This window comes from Saccopteryx bilineata, chromosome 7 (assembly GCF_036850765.1).
Source record: "Saccopteryx bilineata isolate mSacBil1 chromosome 7, mSacBil1_pri_phased_curated, whole genome shotgun sequence".
NCBI classification, from domain to species: Eukaryota; Metazoa; Chordata; class Mammalia; order Chiroptera; family Emballonuridae; genus Saccopteryx; species Saccopteryx bilineata.
Genome location: NC_089496.1, coordinates 53,859,010 through 53,877,358, shown reverse-complemented (window position 1 = coordinate 53,877,358; position 18,349 = coordinate 53,859,010). Strand labels below are relative to the sequence as shown.

At 56.2% G+C, this 18,349-nt stretch overlaps 2 protein-coding genes across 7 annotated transcripts in view; one reads left to right on the top strand and one right to left on the bottom strand.

The window, feature by feature from the left end:
* Window positions 1–335, bottom strand: part of ZNF277 (zinc finger protein 277) — an 88,796-nt gene extending 88,461 nt beyond the window's left edge. Inside the window, exon 1 of one of the 3 annotated variants that reach the window (XM_066239540.1) lies at window positions 225–335. Coding sequence is in view for 1 of the 3 variants with exons in the window: in XM_066239539.1 (XP_066095636.1) it covers window positions 225–315 (91 nt within the window). In the remaining 2 variants the exon portion in view is untranslated. The remainder of the gene's footprint in view (window positions 1–224) is intronic. The other 2 variants (XM_066239539.1, XM_066239541.1) reach the window with 2 other exon arrangements.
* A 215-nt stretch (window positions 336–550) lies between these two features.
* DOCK4 (dedicator of cytokinesis 4) overlaps window positions 551–18,349 on the top strand; it is a 348,503-nt gene continuing 330,704 nt past the window's right edge. For all 4 annotated transcript variants that reach the window (XM_066238295.1, XM_066238296.1, XM_066238297.1 and 1 more), the window contains exon 1: window positions 551–910. In XM_066238295.1, the coding sequence (XP_066094392.1) occupies window positions 874–910 (37 nt within the window). In that variant the 5' untranslated portion in view covers window positions 551–873. The remainder of the gene's footprint in view (window positions 911–18,349) is intronic.

Genomic DNA, 18,349 nt, shown 5'->3' with positions numbered 1-18,349 from the left:
GGATGACTGCGCGCGGGCCGAGCTGGTCGGACCCACACCCGCTCTGCAGCGAAAGCAAAGCTGGAAGCTCCGGACGCGCACGGGGCCTCCCGGTCCCCAGACGGCCCGCACCTCTCAGCCGGGCTCGTGGCACCCTCCCTCCCAGGTGTCCGCCCGGCGGCCAGCAGCATCGCGGCCCGAGAGCAAGGCGCAGACCACCTGCACCTGGCGGGCGCCGCACTCACCCTCGTTACTGACAACCCCCGCGCCGCTGCGATCGCCTTCGGCGTCCTCCTCCCCTCCGCTAGCAGCCCCGTGGGCCCTGGGAGCCGCCATTGCGCGTCGACAGGAAAAGGGAGGGCCTTGGGGGCGGGCGGGGACGGCAGGAGCCAATGTAAACGCGACTGGAGGCGCACTCCCCGCCCACGTCAGGCCGTCAAGCTCTGGCGTGGCAATCAAAATCTAAATCCCCGCCCTCAACAGCTTTTGCCGCGCCCCCTTCGGGATGGCGTGTCCGTAAACTACAATTCCCAGCGTGCCACGGGGGCGCTGCGCGGGGAGGGCTGGAGCAGGCGCCGGCGGGCGGGGGTGCGCCCGCGAGTGCCCCGGCGTGTTCGCTTAGTTCAGTGAATCAGAACAATGACTGCGCCGCCGGGTCGCCGGGAGCGCGTCGGAGGACTGTGAGCAGCCGCCGCCGGCAGAGCGGCGGGCGGCGCAGCCCGGGCCGCGCGGTGTCAACGCCGGGCTCGGGAGCCCGCAGCGCAGAGCAGCGCCCGCAGCCGCGCGGGGCCCCCGGCTCCGGCGCTGCAGCGCTCGGCGGCGGCCGTGCATTGTTGTGAGCCGGCCGGGGGGCGCGGGGCCGCCAGCGCCCGCCGACCCGAGCCCCGCGCAGCCATGTGGATACCCACGGAGCACGAGAAATACGGCGTGGGTGAGTCTCCGCGGGGCCAACTTTCCCGCGGCGCGGGCCGAGCGGGGGCGCCCGCCGCGTCCTTGCCCCCGCGTCCCTCGCGCTGCCCGGCGGCGGACGCCTCTTCCTCGGCTCGCGGTGCGCGGCCGGGCTGCGGGGGCCCCGGGCCGGGCGGTCAGCGCCGGGGTCCGGCCCCCCGCGCCGCCCCGGGCGCTGCCTGCGGAGTTCCGAGTGGCGGCGGGGCGCGCGTGTCAAGTTGGAGGAGCAGCGGACCGCGGTCCTCGCCCTCCTTCCCGTCCCTGCGCACCCGGGCTGCGGGCGGCGACGCACCCCCGGGCTGGAGGGGGACACGGGGCCATCGCGCAGGGAGGGCGTCCCCGAAGCCGAGGGGGCCGCGAGCGCTCCCCCTGACTCCCGTCCCCGTCCCCGTCCCCGGAGTGCGGAGGTCTCCCCGCGCTCCGGAGCCGCTGTGACAGCCGGAGCCTCCCCCGCCCGCCGCCTCCCTCCCGTCCCGGGGTGCGGGGCGCGGGGTCCCCTGGGGCGGGGGCGCCGCCTCCTGTCCACATCTGCGTGCCTGCGCTCTCGGGAGGGGACCGGGCTATTTCAGCGACGTGGGTGACACTTCTGGCCACCCTGCGGGCCGGGGCGAGCGCGGTGGGGGTGGCGATGGAGGACGGCCGCGGAGCGGCGCTGGGCGCTGGGCGCGGGGGCGCGGGGGCTCGGAGCGCGGGGGTCTCCGGGACGGGGCCGCCGCTCTCGGGACGGCAGCGCCGGGGCGCCGGCCTCGGCAGGAGAGGGGGACGGGGTCGCGCGCGCCGCTCTGTGCAAAGGTGAACAACAAAGGACATTAATGTTGACGGATGGATCCGGGAGTCTCCCTTCCTCTCCCTCCTCCCGTTTCGGGCCCCGATCGCAGTTCCCGTTTCTGTTGTGTGATTTCAGCTGGGTCGCCCTTGACAGTTCCTCCCTGTAGGGTTGGGACTGTTGGCGAGCCGGGCTCTCTGACCGAGCCTGCGAGCGGCCAGAGGCAATGAAAACGCCTCGGAAGATTTAAGAGAGAAAGCGTTACGGATTTTTACCAACAATCTTGATCGCTTATCGAGCCCCCGTCCTGCCCATGGGCGTACTTTATTTTTTAAATTGAGTCTAGTTCTAGTGATTTAGAAGACGTGGAGGTATTTATTTATGTTCTAAATTCATTGGCCTGTGATTTAAAAAAAAAAAGAAAAGAAAAGCTGGAAAGCCTTCCCAGGGAGTCAGTCCTAGGAGATTTTATTTATTTATTATTTTATTTATTATTTTTTTTAACAACTTCACCTAGATATGTAGGACTTCGGAGTCCACTGAGAAGACTGTGGTCAAATACAGTCCTTTCCGAATTTTTATATAACCTTGCACTTAACGATTGTGATTGTGGAGAAGAAAATAAACATAGTTTGTCCTGGACCCACCTTTGGGAGGGGGTGTCTGCTGCCCCTCTCTTCAAAGTGTCAGGTGTGTGTGTGTGGGGGGGTGCTGGTAGTTATTCCTCCTCCACCCCACGACACCCTTCCTTGCACGGTTTTTTGGGGGGTAGATTAACCCTTGCTAGGAGAAGACATCGCTTTTGCTGAACTGGTGAGGGACCCCAGTGTCCCCCTTGTCACTGGGTTTAACGCTCCGTAAGAGCGAGCACACACCCACCCAGCAACACAGCCCTGCTTTCTGACAAGTGTGGAACCAGACAGATGACGGCTGAGGGTTATTTTCTTGATTTCTTTCCATGTCCGGGGCAGTCGGGGAGCTGGTATCGATCGGCTCTGCTCCCTGGCCTTTCTTTACAAGCTGTGGGCAGAGGCTGAACACACGCTCTGGGATTTCCTGGACCGGCAAACCGGATGTTATCAGTCAAGTGTTTGGGGCTGCAGCAGTCTCCCGGCTTTGGGGTGGTTGTGATTTGGTTGCAGAGAAGGAGGAGGTGGCCTGGTGAGCGCGTGTTTGGGGGGGAGGAGGCTGAGTGAGAAGAGAGGTGAGAGCAGAGAGGGGTCTGCTCGTGCTCATCAGTGCAGACAGCGTCACATGTCCAGGAACGTTAGTCATCTCTGATGATTAATTTTCGTGCATTTGGTTGTGGGGTGTTCAGCTGCGTTTTTGGGATCCATCTGTTAGGCGCACGCGCGCGCGTGTGTGTGTGTTTTGAAGATTTTGTTCAGATACTTAATGTGTAGACTTTATTTCTCACCATGGAGAGCCCTGTCTGTAGCTGTCTACACTGCAGTTTGTTATTTCTTTTAAACCTTGGTTAGTGTATGTGTCTTTCTCATCTACTTTTTTATAAATACTAAAGGTTTATGGGCACAAATCTTTGGCTGTTATCAGGTGTAGTAGTAATTCAGTTTCCTCATTCTTTGAACTAAATCAGTCTTTGTGACTTGGACTACCCAAAGGTTCTTGGCAAACTGTATCTTTCTACAATGATACTTCTTAGTTACCATCAGTTACACAGGAGATAATTATGTGTCTTTTTATATTTGTGTTTCAATTTCAAGCAACCCACTATAAACATGTATAAAATTACTTACATTGTATCTGGGATTGAAATTTCTTTTCAAACCTCATGTGTGGGCACTGTCTTTTCCATTTAATTGATGACTAGTCTTTAAACAATATCTATTTAGTTAGTATCTAAGTGTTCTGATTCTAGGGACTTAGAAAGGTATAGTGATAAAGCTATAGTCCTGAGGGATAGCAAACCTTATCTCTTCAAAAACGTGCTAGTAGACACAGTGATAGTTATATTTTGTCTTATGAGGTTCTGCTTAGTCTAGGTCCTAGTATGGATAATATTGTCAGATATGTGACCTTAGGTCAGTCACTTCACCTTTCTGGGTCCTATCCTCTTGGTCAAATGATACATAAGGCCCTTCCTTTCCTGTGCTAATTCTGTAGAGCTCTTCCAAACAAGTACGTGTGTTTGTTGGAAAAACATCCCCATTGTGTAAAGATTGTTATGAGAAGGACACTTTGGCTGTGACCTGCCCCAGCTGGTTTTTAACTAAGATTAGAGATAAGAGCTACCTGGTAAAATGCCAGAACCCAGGGGCTGGCTGCTCGCTTATTCAGTCTATTTGCTTCTCACCAGTAGGAACTCCATGGGCAGTGACTAAAGTGTTCTTGCCCGCCCCCTCACAGATTTACCCAGACCGCTCTCTGCCTCCTGTGTGCCAGCGTCTGCCGTATCTGTTCTCCTCCCTCCACGTGGTGGGAATTAGTCACAGAGACGGCGAAGACCACGGCAGACGTATCTCTGCATTCATTTGTTCCACAGGCATTTATTTGTACACAGCGTTCCCAGGTGGGCCCGCCAGCCTTCCCGAGTGCACCGCTCGGGCCCGGACAGGTGTGCGCACCTCCGAGCCTGCTTCAGCGTCCAGGGCGGACGTGGGCTGGACCGATCCGTGCGAAACCCCCAGGAGCCTGACACGAGTTTGCGCCCACGATGAGCCGACCTGAAGGTCACAGGTGTCGTTGTAAGAAGGAAGTATTCCTGCCCTCGTGTCCCTGAGTCTTCAGAAATACTCCTGTGCCCCCAGTAGGCATCTCTCTCCTTTGGAGCCTCTTGTGTTTTTGGGGAAGAGGTATTTATACCGGGTCCTCAGAATGTCTTCTCTGCAAGGAGCGCTTTCACGGCAGCGTGTGTGGGGGAGTTATGCGGGCGTGCATCTTTCCTCGTAGCCCTTTTCATTTTCCGGGCTAGCAGCGTCTTCAAACACTTTCCGTCTGTGGCACCATGATGCGTCCAGATAGCACGTAAAACCAAGTCGTGGGGTGCCGCCCGGAAGCATCGGCAGCACGTGGAGCCCGGCGCAGGATCCTGAAGTGCCCGTGGGAGGAGAGGGGGTGTTTGTGTCTCCGAGTAGGGCGCCATCGAAGGGTGTGCGGTCAGCGGGTGGCCGCTGATGGCCCTGGTCTGGCTTCTGCATAGGTCTCCCTCTTGGGACATTCTAAGTGTCCCCGATAACAGACACACTGCCTTTCCGATCTAGTCTCCGTGTGCTTCCCAGAGGCTGTGCGGCAGGTGCCATGAAGGAGGTTGTAAGACGCCCAGGGACCGGTCGCTTGTCCTGCCGCCGGCTCTGCCTAGGAGCTCGCAGTCTCACCCTTACCTGGGACACGGGGCGTTCAGGCTGCTAGCAGAGCGGCCCTGGGCTGTGAGCACGTGCGGCAGGAAAACCTTCACATCGAAGGAGGCTCCGCCCACATGCTGTAACTGTCAAGTAATAATACAAACTTCTATAGCTGAAAACACGTGGTGAAATTATTTGAGTCTACTCTCTGAAGTAGAATGAAAAGGTCCTTTTTTTTTTCTTTATAAACAAAATGTTTATTCACTTTAGAGAGAAGAGAAAGAAAGAGGAAAAAGAGAAGTGGGGGAGGAGCAGGAAGCATCAACTCCCCTAAGTGCCTTCACCAGGCAAGCCCCGGGTTTCGAACCGGCTACTTAAGCAAGCGTGCCAGGTCGCCACCTTATCCACTGCGCCACCACAGGTCAGGCGAGGAGGTCCATTTAAGAGATGAGGAACAACTTCCTGGAGGCTAAGCAGTTTATACTTTTAATCTTCTTGGACTCTTATCCCATCCATAATAGGAAGTAAATTTAATTTCTTGACCTGATAGAGACACAAACACCCTTAGCACTCCCCCCCCCGAAAATAAAATAGTATTTGCTCTCTGTGATGTTCTATTCTTTCTTCATTTTAAAAAGGAAAAGGCTCCTCATTAACCTTACTAAATGATTCCTTTGTGGGTCCTGGCCCAGAGTTTGCAAAGCACTGTTGTGGGCACCACATTTGCGGCACGGGAAGATGGACTAGACTCCGCTGGGCTTCTGGTCAAGTTCATTCTCAGCAGCGTTTGTTTGTTTTCAACAGATACTTTCATTGACTGTGACTTAGAATTTAATAAACATACTTTCCCCCCCTTTAATGTCAGTCAGTCTGTCTTTACAGACGGTATTTCTAATTGCGATGGAACAGACACCCAGAGCCACCACACGCGTCATAGCAGTTGTGCCTTGAAGTGCATGGGTGTCTTCCTCCTGGGATCTTTTGAACGAGCTGGGGACAGGGAGGGGTTTAGGGTGTCTTCCTGGTTTCTGGCCTGAACAACTGGGTAAATAGAGGCGCTATTCAACTACAGAGGCATTTTTTTGTAGGTAGGTTGGGTTTGGTCCCTTAGAGTTTGCCATACCTGTTAGACAGGTAGCTGTGTCCAGTCGGAAGTCAGTCCAGAGCAGAGGACAGAGGCTTTGGATGGAAGGCCATTCAGTTTGTGTGTGATGACAAAAGTGACCAGTCTCGAAGACCTCATGAAGCACATTGACTTTGTTGATGTGCTCTCCTTGTCCATTCTGTTTTTTTGTGTGTATTTTTCTGAAGTTAGAAGCTGGGAGGCAGTCAGACAGACTGCTGCATGCGCCTGACTGGAATCCACCTGGCATGCCCACCAGGAGGCGATGCTCTGCCCATTGGGGACGTTGCTCCATTGCAACTGGAACCATTCTAGTGCCTGAGGTGGAGGCCATGGAGCTGTCCACAGTGCCCAGGCCAACTTTGTTCCAGTGGAGCCTTGGCTGCAGAAGGGGAAGAGAGAGACAGAGAGGAAGGAGAGGGTGAGGGGTGGAGAAACAGATCGGTGCTTCTCCTGTGTGCCCCCGGCCGAGAATCGAACCTGGGACTTCCACACGCTGGGCTGAGGCTCTACCACTGAGCCCCTCAGCCAGGGCTCATTCTGAGTTTTAAAATGGCAGGTCCTATATTCCCAAGGAGCAGTCATCTTGAAGCACTTTGTTTATTTACTTATTTAATTGATTGATTGATTTTTTTTTTTTTTTAAGTGAGGCAGAGGGAGGTGGGAGGGAGGGAGAGACAGAGGGAAGCATTTACGTATTGTCCCACTTATTTATGCATTCATTTGGTTGCTTCCCGTATGTGCCCTGACTGGGGATGGAACCTGCAGCCTTGGTGTTTTGGGATAATGCTCTAACTGACTGAGCTACCCGGCCAGGGCTTTGAAGTGCTTTAGTAATCTGGGTACCAGGGACTCTAAAGTAAGAAATATTAGCTGTCTGTGGAGAGTGGGTAGTAAACTAAATTTTACGGCCTTTCCTTGCCTGCCATTACTCATTGCCTGGAGGAGGCATTAGCAGTTCCCGTCTCCCGGGCAGCTCTCTCACAAGCAGATATCTCATGTCACGTCAGGCATGTTTGCACGAGTTCCCCAACAGGGTGTTGAAACATGCACAAGTAACATTTCAATAAACAAGATTTATATGTCCCTCAACGGCATATAAATATGTACACACATCCAAAAGTGGGAAAATGCTCCGCTATCCAACCCATTATATTTGTACATGCAGACTTTTTTTTTTTTTTTTTTTCTGAAGCTGGAAACGGGGAGAGACAGTCAGACAGACTCCCGCATGCGCCCAACCGGGATCCACCCGGCATGCCCACCAGGGGCGACGCTCTCCCCACCAGGGGGAGATGCTCTGCCCCTCCGGGGGGTCGCTCTGCCACGACCAGAGCCACTCTAGCGCCTGGGGCAGAGGCCAAGGAGCCATCCCCAGCGCCCGGGCCATCTTTGCTCCAATGGAGCCTTGGCTGCGGGAGGGGAAGAGAGAGACAGAGAGGAAGGGGGGGAGTTGGAGAAGCAAATGGGCGCTTCTCCTATGTGCCCTGGCCAGGAATCGAACCCGGGTCCCCCGCACGCCAGGCCGACACTCTACCGCTGAGCCAACCGGCCAGGGCCCATGCAGACATTTTTGTGTGTGTGGTAAATATATGTAATACCTCTGAGGAACCACAGAGCCAGTGTTAGAATTCCTATAGTATTGCACACCTGGAAACTATGTGATGTAAGATATGGGATTTCAGGGTGAGGTGGCAGGCAGTGGGGGAAGCCTAATGCAGCCTCGTAACTTCCCGCTAGAATACCAACCAGGGCGTGTGCACGGAGAGGCAGACGTGGATGGTGCGAAAGATCAAGTCAGTGAGAAAGCCCGCAGACAGAGTGCAGGGGGATCTCTCCAGGGCGGGTGGAGCTGGCTGAGCAAAGCCCGTTGGTGACTTCTCTCTGCTTTCCCTCACGAAGCAGAGAGGCCTGGGTGACCTAGGAAGGAAGACCCGCCTCTCCTGCCCACGGCCCACCAGCTGAGAGGCCAGGGCAGTACATTCACCTTGGGGTGTGTCCTCTTCTGCCTGAGGCCTCCCGGGGTCCTCCTCTTTCCGCGCCCTCTTTGCGCTTCCGGTGAGGGGTGACCACTTCCAGAGATAACTGGGACAGGAAGGTGGGCGGGTGGGTGGAAAGGCGTCCACAGAGGATGCCACTGTGTCTTTGAGAAGTGCACCGTGTTCTTTGTAAGAAGAGTGATTCCGTGGGAGCCCGGGAAGTAACCAGCAGGGGTGGACAGTGCCCTGTGGCCAGCAGTGTCTCGGGGACGGAGGAGGAAGTGGTGGGGCAGAGGAGGTGATCTCATCCGAAATGTCAGAAACCAGGGTCCGTGACTGGGAACTTGGCCTGCAGCTCTGCGTGTCAGCTAGCCTTAGAAGGAAGACCCGGACATGGGGCCAGGCCCCCAGCCTTCCTTAGCCCCGTGCGCAGCGCTGCAGGGAGCTGCAGGACCCAGGCGGCCTCAGCCAGGGCTCGCATTCGCAGCCCTACCGGAGAAGAGAGCTCCTGAGTCCGGGGCGGGCACCTGCTGCTTCGTAATGCGCAAAAGCGTGGCTGTTTTTCTGCTGGGGGGGCAGCGGGGGAGGGGGGGAGCTAGGACATTCACAGGCCGCCCAGTCTGTGGGTTCTCCACCCTCCACTTGTGTCCCCCAGTGAGCATCCCAGAAAGAGAAGTTTGGGTGTGAAATGTGCACATCTTTCTGGAACATGATCACCGCTCCTTCCCCAAGCTGCTAACCTGTTTTCGTCAACCGGGCCATTTCTCGTTCCATTTTCTGAGAGTATTCATCGCGCCCGAACCTCACCGTGTCTCCCTGAAATCTTTAAGCGGAAATGTGGAGATTTGGTTCCATGTCTCTGCCCCCTCCCCCCACCGAAAATGGAAGAAGCCCGTCTGTGGTGGGTGACCAGAGGGGAACATGGTCTGGAACACGGACGCGCACGTGGGTGAGGCCACCGGAAATAAGCGAGGCGGGATTCTGGATGAAACCTTCCTCTCCATCCTGGGAGAGGGGAGCCTGTCGGCCACTCCCCTGAGGCGTCCCAGGTTGCTGGAAGCATCTCTGGAGCTTCCTCCAGAGCAACGTGCAGAACTGCGTTTCTGCCAAGCTGCTCACTTCGGGTCCCTTCAGAGCCACCCACGGAGGAGGGAGGGTCCCTGAATGCTTACATCGCTCCCTGCTACAATTATTTATTTTTTAAAAAAAGCTTGAGGTGACGGGTTTGACCATCTAGATCAGGGGTCCAAACTCAACTCAGCATAGCAAGATCACAGCCGTTTGGCGGGCCGCACTAGGTCTACAAAAGGCAACTGTTACGCAACACTTTTCTCACTGCAGTTGAAAACAAAAAAAAATCAGTACAACAAGCACAATCGTACATGCAGTTTACTCAGGTTCACAAAACGACCAGAAACTGTAGTTCGCATCACAACTGCTGTTAACTAAGCTAATATCTAGCTAGGATGCTAGAGAAATGAAAAATACAAGTAGGCCCCTAGGCTTACTTAATTTTATCCAAAATATTTTGAACTTCGTGGATTAGTCTGCGGGCCGCACAAAATTGTTCGGCGGGCCGCAAGTTTGAGACCCCTGATCTAGATCGAGTTCCGCTATGTGGAAACCTGGTTGGAGACACCCCGCTGGTGTATATACTTTGGCCTGGATGTTGAATGCTACGTCCTTGAGGAGGATAAAGCAATATTTGGCTGGAGGTGGGGGGTGTGATGATTTTTTTTTTCCATTTTCTGTCCTTAAATATGTGCTTCCTGACAGCAGGTAGTCCATTCCTCTAAGAGTTGCTGCTTATTGAAGTTTCTCTTAGTGGTGAGTGTGAAGGCATCCCCTAGGACCCACTGATAGAGAACCCTGTGCTGGGTGGTCACGCCCTGCGTGAGCCTGCTGCGTATGAAGCCTCGTGCCAGCTCCAGGGGGCACACAGAGATGTGGAGAACCGGATCAAGAAGCTAGAAAGGCGCGTCATCGTCTTATCTCATTTAATTCAGGCACTATCCCCCCTCAGGGTAGATGTTATCTATTGTGTTAGAAAAATAAAATCGCTCAGTGAGGCAGTGCGGTAGACCTATCACAGAAAGTTGGTGTGAGTGTTCAGACAGACATTTCCCCTCAAGCTTTAAGGGGAAGGTAACTGACATTATTCACTGGTGAGCCCTGAGGACGCAGCCCTGAGGAGGGAGCGTCTCACATCCTGGAAAACTCAGAACTCGTCTGAAAGAGGAGAAGTTTCGTTTTGAGATCCCCCCCCCCCACACACACACACTATAGAAGTCAGTCACCAGCTGCTGAGGTGTCCAGTATAAACCTGAGTGGATGTGGACTTTAAATAGCTGGAAGGCCTTCTTCCTCTTCCTCCCGAGCAGTTTCCATCCCACCCCTATTCCCAGCGCTGGACAGATGCTGAGGGCCTTAGACAATGCTCTGTCTTTTTTTTTTTTTTTTTGTGGTTTCCTTCTACGGCTGGGCGGAGGAGGGGAGGTAGATGCTATGTTAGTTCTTCTTTAAGAGATTGTTGGAGCGATAAATAAAAACCACAGGATACATTTCAATTAGCGAAAACTACGAGGGGGTAGACAGCAGAAAAACTGTGAGAGGAGGGCTCTGCGGTGGGTCTGTGTGCTGGGTCACAGGAGTGTGGACACGCCGGAGCCTCCCAGCCCGTCCAGCGAGGGCGAGTGCTTCCTGCCAGGTGCCCGCGCTGGTGAGAGGCAGAGCTCAGATTTGGACGCGCTCTTTGAACCTGCGGCCTGTGGCTTGTCGTGGTGCCACGCTCCTACACACAGGCACACACACGCGGGTCTACAGCCAGAATCTGGAGGTGTGGCCCCGGGCTTCGGGGTTCCACGGACAGGGCCGAAGCAGTCGCTCACTGTACTTTCTAAATTAGAGGCTGGTGTCAGTGCCGGGAGTATGTGAAGTTAGGTTTTTGCCCCAGCCCTGGTCTCTGGTGGTCAAGAGTCAGTCCCCACCGTGTGCTCTGTTTGTGGGTGGGGGACTTGGACCACAGGGTGTGTCAGAGATGGACGAAGGCCCGAGGGGCGACGGCCGTGGGGCGCAGCGGCTGAGGACCGAGCAGTACCTGCCCCGTGCCGTGACCGGAAGGCAGTGTGCCCCTGTGAGTGAGGACGGACCGTACCAGGTCTGACAGGAACAAGGAGGGACCGGGAGTAGACGGTTCTCGGGGACGGGGTGGGGGGGAATAGAAGGAGGCCAGTGGGAAGCGGCGGTCAGCACAGAGCGAAGGAGCCGTGAGACCCTGATCCCTGAGCTTGTGGTTCCGGTGTTGGAAGCCCCAGCTGTGCACGTACCCGGTGTCACTGCCCCGCCATGTGACACTGGGCGCCCAGGATGTCCCACAGCTGGTGCTGTCAGCCACCGTGGTGCGCTGGACGGGCATCCCCTACCCTGTCCCCTACCTGTCTTCTCTCTCTCGTGTGTGGTTTGCGTATAAACCTCAAGCGACCATTTTTTTTTTTATAAAGCAAATTTGTTGACGTGGTTCATCTTGGGAAAACGGAAACAATCCCTGTAAGGTTTTCCTTTTGCAGTTGAGACGGGGTCCAGAGTCATTTCTCAGCGCACAAGGCCTTTCCACAGTGGGCCCCTGTCTGCGGTCCGGTCCCACGTGGGACGCTTCCTGCTCCTGCAGCCGAGCCCCGTCCCAGGGAGCCCCACGGCGTTTCCGGCGGTGCCACGCTGTGTGTGGACACGGGCCGCTGCACTCGCCGGAGCTCTGCCTGCCTGACCACGGCCTTCCCCTTTCTTCCCGGAAAACCTGCGCGCGCGTCCCTTTCCTCAGAGCTGCCCATCCTGGCTCCTCCGGGCTGCAGGGCGAACTGCTGTCCTCCGTCTCGCTCCCACGCCCGTGCCCACGCCCGCTGCCACCCCCGCACCCATCCCCACCCCCGGGGCCCTGTGCCTGCCGTTTGAGGGGTCTCCCTTTGTAAAGACGCATGGAGCCCCTGAAGCAGAGGTGCTGTGCTGCTCAGCTGTGACTTCCCGGGAGGGGACACGCGCTGACTGCTAGGAGGCTCAGTAAGGGGTGAGGCCCTCAGAGAAGGAACGGGGCCCTCGTTCGTGCCGGCGGCTCTAACCGAATGGAACAGACCAGGTGGCTTATTAACAACAGGCATGTATCTCTGACAGCTCTGGTGGCGGGCAGGCCAAGGTCGGGGTGCCAGCTCGGTGGGGTTCTGCCGATGGTCTTCTTCTGGGGGCAGACTTCCTGCGGGGTCCTCACGTGGTGGGCTGGGATCAGGGAGCTCTCTGGGGTCTCCTCTGTAAGGCCGCTAACGCCATTCATGAGGGCTGTACTCTCGGGACCTAAGTACACCCCCAGGCCCCACCTCCTCATACCGGCACCTTGGGCACTAGACTTCAATGAATTGGGGGGGGGCACAAACATTCAGACTGCGGCCAGCAGATCCCTGGGGTGAGGGCGGAGTCTCTCAGCCCAGCGCGTTGTGGTTGTGGACTTAGGTACCAGCTTGTCCAGCTGGTCTGAACCAAGCTCAGGGGAGGCGGGGGTGGCGGGGGCCATCGGATCGGCAGGGGCATGCTCCCCCCCCCCCCCCCATTTCAAAGGGCTGACCCAGAGGAAGACAAATATTTGTCAGAGCGGTGACAGAACTTGTCAAAACGCCTGTGTACTTACCTACATACATTCCAAAACAGAGCGTGGTTCCCTTTGTTCTGGGACCGTATAAAGCTGGCATTAAAAGAACCCGGACGGAGAATAAAAACCAAGTTGTGAGTACGGTTTCATGAAGGTAGCCCTGGTCTTTATCCCCCCTATTGTCTTCTCTGCTCCTGATACAGTGTTTGCTACATAATACATTGTAATGTATAGTAAAGAACATTTTATACTATAAAAAGTAAAATAAATTTCATTTGAGCCAGTGTGGACAGGTTTACATTTTTTTTTAGTGGGGTGTTTACGAGTGAGCTCTACCCCCCAGCGTGCGGTGCCTGGGCCCCCCTGTGAGTACCAGCAGACGGCCGGCTGTGTGGGCACATCTCTGTGTCACATGCTCTGGCCACCATGTGATGGTCCGTTGTGGAGAATCTGGCGAACAACATCTCTTCGGCGTGTTTAGTGTTTCCTGCGAGTTCGGGGCTCCCTTCCAGCTTTCTCGTGATTCCAGCTTTGCGGCAGAAGCCTCGTGCTGCCGCGGTCTCAGAGCCAGCGTGATCCCGAGGTTGCGAGAGGAACGGTCATCTGAAGACCGAGACAAGACCACTGCCCACTCCGCAGGTGGCCACGGGCCAGAGACAGTGTGTCTGCCTGCAGCCTACAGAATGTCCGTGCTCGATGGTGTGGTGGAGAGAGGCTTCCATCGTCATCGGAATCTTTCCATTTTTTTTTTTTTTAATTTTCATTTTCCCGAGAACAGCCTTCTGCGTGAGAGAGCCTGTTCTTCGAAGCCGGCGCCCTGGCTCACGTGTCGCGGCAGGTGTGCGGTGCTCCCGCGGCCGGCGGGTGGGTCTGGGACGTCTCGGCCAGGGGGGAGGCCGGCCGTCTCTGTCGTGGGCCCGGCCAGCGGTGTGGTCCGGACCAGCGGGGACCCTGGCGATTGTTCTCACGGACTGACCTGGTACGGGAGCAGAGTCAGAATTTGAAAATATAAAATGAATGGATTTGGAGAGTTGCTGCTTCTCTTTGTGGAGGCTCTGTGGGGGCGCTTGTCAAAAACAACCACCACAACAAAGAGCACCGGACAGTGAAAACCAACGTTTGAAAACCGCTGGCGATCCAGAGGGCCTTGACCTGAGGCTGGAGCAGCGCAGGCCAGTGTCAGCCACCCACCGCCGGCTTTGCAGTCACTGTCCAGCTTCAGCCACCGCCGGCTTTGCAGTCACTGTCCAGCTTCCCCTGACAAGCTGACGTCTCTGTGCTCTGCGGGGCAGTGGTCTGGGGGGCGGTGTCTGAGTCACCCCGGAATTCCTGCATCTCCCGGAGCTCAGGTGCCGCGGGCTACAGTTCACACCGTGTACAGTGTGTTCGACGCCTCCCTACTAGAATGTGCCTGTTTGCGACGGTTAGCATGCGTTTATCTCACAAGAGCAAGAGCCCGTGGTTCTCGTTTTGGGTCTTCCCGATGACTGACTGCGCGGATGAACAGAGGTGCTCATGCCTTCGGCCCCTTTGTGACGGGAGAGGGCTGGACAGGGTGACTTTTCAAATCTCCCCGCCATTCTGAAGTCCGTCCTAAGTCAGAGGTGTCCTCGGGCACGCTGACCAGACGTCCGGGGCGTGGCCGGACCGTGCTGTAGGTGAAATGTTCCAGCGTGTCTCTGGGTGACTGAGGGTGGAGAGTCCGAGGTCGCAGCTCTCGGGGGGGGGGGGTCCCCCTCTGCCTCTGCGGCCGGGTGACTGCGCTGGCCACCCTGCGTGCGCCCCTGAGTCTCCCGGCCGCCCCCTCTACCGTTTGTGGATCTGGGTGTTTGATCGACATCGTATAAACCTCTGATCCCCCGAATCTCTCTCTCCCTCAGAGGGCCTTGCCAGGGTTATACCCTGTTCCAGTGAACAAACGGAACCTCACAGTCCCTTTCGGAGTTGCTTTGTGCCCACTCCAGGGAGACACACCCACGGAAGGGGGCAGATTTGGCAATAATGTACTTCCCAGAAAGTCTGCCTTTCTTTCTCAAGTTGTGAGGGACGGGCCCCAAGATGGACACTCCACGTTGCACTCAGCTGTCCAACCGTAAGGGCTCCCCTGAGCTCTCACTCCCCATCCCGGGGTCACGCGTCCGGAGACCACGCGGGCGGGGCGGGGCGGGGCGGTCCCGCTGACGGGGTGCAGTCACTTCCGTAATTGGAAAAAATTAGGACTATTTATCATGGTGACACAAGGCGAAATGTCACCCCGGAATGACGTTCTTATTTTCCACCTGAGACATGGCGGCTTCCACGAGAAACCAAGCCGGTCTTTCCCCTGCCCGCCTGTCCCTCCCCTGTCCTTCCTGGCTTAGGGGTGGCTCTCCCGAGTGGGTCACAGGAGACGTGCCTTTAAAGGGAAGGTCACCGAGACAGAGGAGGAAAGCCGTCCTCCGCTGTCACTCCACAGAAACAGCTGTGAACACGGACATGGGTGGGGGTGGGGAGGGTGGAGGGAGCCTCGCCCACGGAGGGGATGGGGGTGCTGCAGAGACAGTTAGAATCACTTGCCTGTAGGTACTTGACGGAGAAGCAGTCTCCTGGGGACACCGGAATGACTGAACTCGAGATTCCCATTGTGTTGTGTTCCTCCTAGAATCCACTCAGAAGGGAAATGTTCTAAGCAGTTCGCCGGGATTTTCTTGGGAGGATAATCATTTCCCAACTACAGAAGTAATTACGGCGGTAACACATGAATTATTTTGCTATCGAGTTTTATCATGTCCTGGTGTGTCGGCATATGTAACATTTATTTGGGCAACCGCACATTTTAAGTAGGATTTAAAAGAAAAAGGTGGTTGATAAATGCTAGACTGTCTCATGGTTGGCTTTAAAAAATATATATATATGTATATATATTTTTCCCCTCTAGGCATCAGTATTAACTGCTTTTTTTTTCTTTCTTTAAAATAAAGAGAAACAAGTGTCAGTGCGTATACCATGTCTTTTTTTGACAGCTTCGGCAGTTTCTCTAGATGGCTTTTGTCTCTCAAATAAATGAGTAACATCTGTCATACGTTCCTGAAACTGCCACCTTCCAAACAGCGTTCTTCTATAGAGCGCTTTAAAACAGTGTACTGACATTCCCCCTCCCCCCATTTTAAATATTTTCAAAAAGGGGGGACTCTTAGGACCTATCTGGTGAACATTCGGTGCACATGCTGCCGTTTCCCTGGGGTGTCTCACTGCGCACAGCGGGGAGCTCATGGCGTTTCCATGCCTCCCTCAGTCCTGGTGCAACCCGACGTCCACTAGTTTGCGCGGCCCTGTTGAGTGACAACACGGATGACTCAGGCCGGCACCTTGCTTTCAGAATAACAACACGCGTTTCCTGGGCTCTCCCAGCACACCGAGGCTGTGCCCGCATCTCACTGCGTGCTCACTCGTGACCGCTGCCCCGCGTGGGTCCTCTTCCTGTGTTTTTTTTTTGTCACCGTAGGAATGAGAGACGGAGCCGTGGGAACGCGGCAGCACCTGCCTGTGACCTCGAGGCCAATGAGAGGCGGAGCAGTGATAGGCCATGTCCTCCCAGACCCGGTGCCCCCAGTCCAAGGAGCTCGAGCCCGCCTGCAGAAGACAGAGAGAGAGGGACCGCTGACCGTGGTCCCGGGAGAGGCAGGTGCCCGCGGAGCAAAGGGGCCCGCGTATCCTGGCTGGCATCCTGGAGGAGGCGGCAGCTGAATGGAGTGGAGGAGCAGCGGCTGGGGTTCTCTAGGAAAGGAATGGAGGAGACGTTCCCGGGTGAAGAAGTAGCAGACGGAGGGCAGGTGCCCCCGCCGGTGTCCGGGACGCGGCCGGGAGCTGCGGGTCTGTCACTCTGTAAAACTTGCCGTGGTCTCCGTGCAGCTGCTGGGAACTGGCACGGGGCCTTATGCCAGTCTAGCTCAGCGGCTCTCAGCCTGGTCCGTGCCCCGTCCTGCCAGCCCTGCTCCGTCCGTGTGGGCAGGTGTATTGTGTTGGAGGACTAGAACAGTGGGGAAGCCAGGGTGGCACCCACTGGGCGGGGCCGGGCATGCCGCCCGCCTGCAGGAGGGCTGAGGCTCCCTTCCCAGGTGCCCGTGACGTCCTCTTTGCAAAACCCTGCTAGACGCAACCCCAGCAGGGGTAACAAGGTGGAGAGCGTGCCTGCGGTTTTCAGCTGAGTCGTGGAAGCCGGGTCTCAGAGCTTGTGGCCCGTCAGTAAGGTCCGGGGTGCTTTCCCCATTAATATCCCCTGTTTGAAACCTCCTGGGCTCTCTCTGGTTTCCCTGTTTTATAAGGTTTTGCCTTATAGAAACCTAGTACGACCTTATGTCGATCATATCTTTAAGAGGAAGCACTTCATACTCATTCTGCTCCCCAGCAGAGGGACTTGGTTGTAGACACCACCTGTCCCCTCTCTTCTCTCCCCGCTCCCCGCCCCCTCCCGGCTTGACTGGCAGTTGGCTGGCCCAGTCCTGCCTTTCCCTGGGGACCTGCCCTCTGCCCAGAGGCCCCCTTCTGACTTGTGAGCTGAGTGCTGGCGCGGAAGGCCTGCCTGTTTGTGACCTAACCTCAATGGGAGGGAGTGTTCTCCGGGCGCTGGGGACAGAGCTGTGGTCTGTGCCCCACAGAAAGGGAGCATGTGAAGGCTGGAAGCCGGCCAGGGCCCCACGGGGTCCAGCCAGCTGTGCCAGGACCCAGGCAGTTCCCTCTGCGCGTTTGAACAAGGACATTGTTGGTCCGGTGGCCGCCCGGCTGCCCGACGCCAGCGGGAACCTTTGTGTCCTCCGTCCACCGTTCCGGGTCCCGCGTGATCTGCCCGGGTCCTGCGTGATCTGCCCGGGTCCCGCGTGATCTGCCCGGGTCCCGAGTCTGGTCTCCCCGCCCAGCTGTCCCCTTCCCAGGGGCGTGGCTCCCGGGGCCGAGAGAGGGGTGCTGGTTAGGACCTTACCGCGTGCCTGGGTGTCCTTAGTGGAGTGGGTTTTGGGGTCTGTGTGTGAGCTCTACGCTTTTTCTCTCGCACACTCAGTTCGTACATGGTGGTGATGCAAGTTCAGGCGCTAGAGGAGAATGCAGAGTCTGACGCTGAAGTGCCCTTCCCCTCTGCCCCCCCCCCGCCCCCTCTCTCCTTTTTATAAATTATCATTGTGATGCTTGGGGCGGGGCGGGGGGAGCCCTTTTCTGTTCTCTTGTGTGCTTGTTAACCTGTGATCACGTGGTCTACGTTCTGCAACTTTTTGAAGTGATCTCTTTCCCATGTAAGTATTCTATACAACCAGCTGTCTTTAAAAAAAAAAAGAACTCTTCTAAAAGTTATTTACTTCTTTAATTGAAAAATTGTGTATGGTAATAATAATAATAATAATGAGGCCCATGACACTTAAATTTGAGGCCCCATGTCTGCGCTGCCCTGAGCCCTTGGCACGGATCACAGCAGTCCTCCGGCCGACGGACGCATGGGTACCCCTTTTCAGCTCGAGAAACTGAGGCACAGAGCTGGGGTATCTCCATCTCAGACCGTGCGGGGCGGGGGCTGGACGCTGGTATTTAAAGCCAGGCCTCTGGTTCCGGAAGGCACGCCGGGAAGTGGACCTGACAGCGTGCGGGAAACCA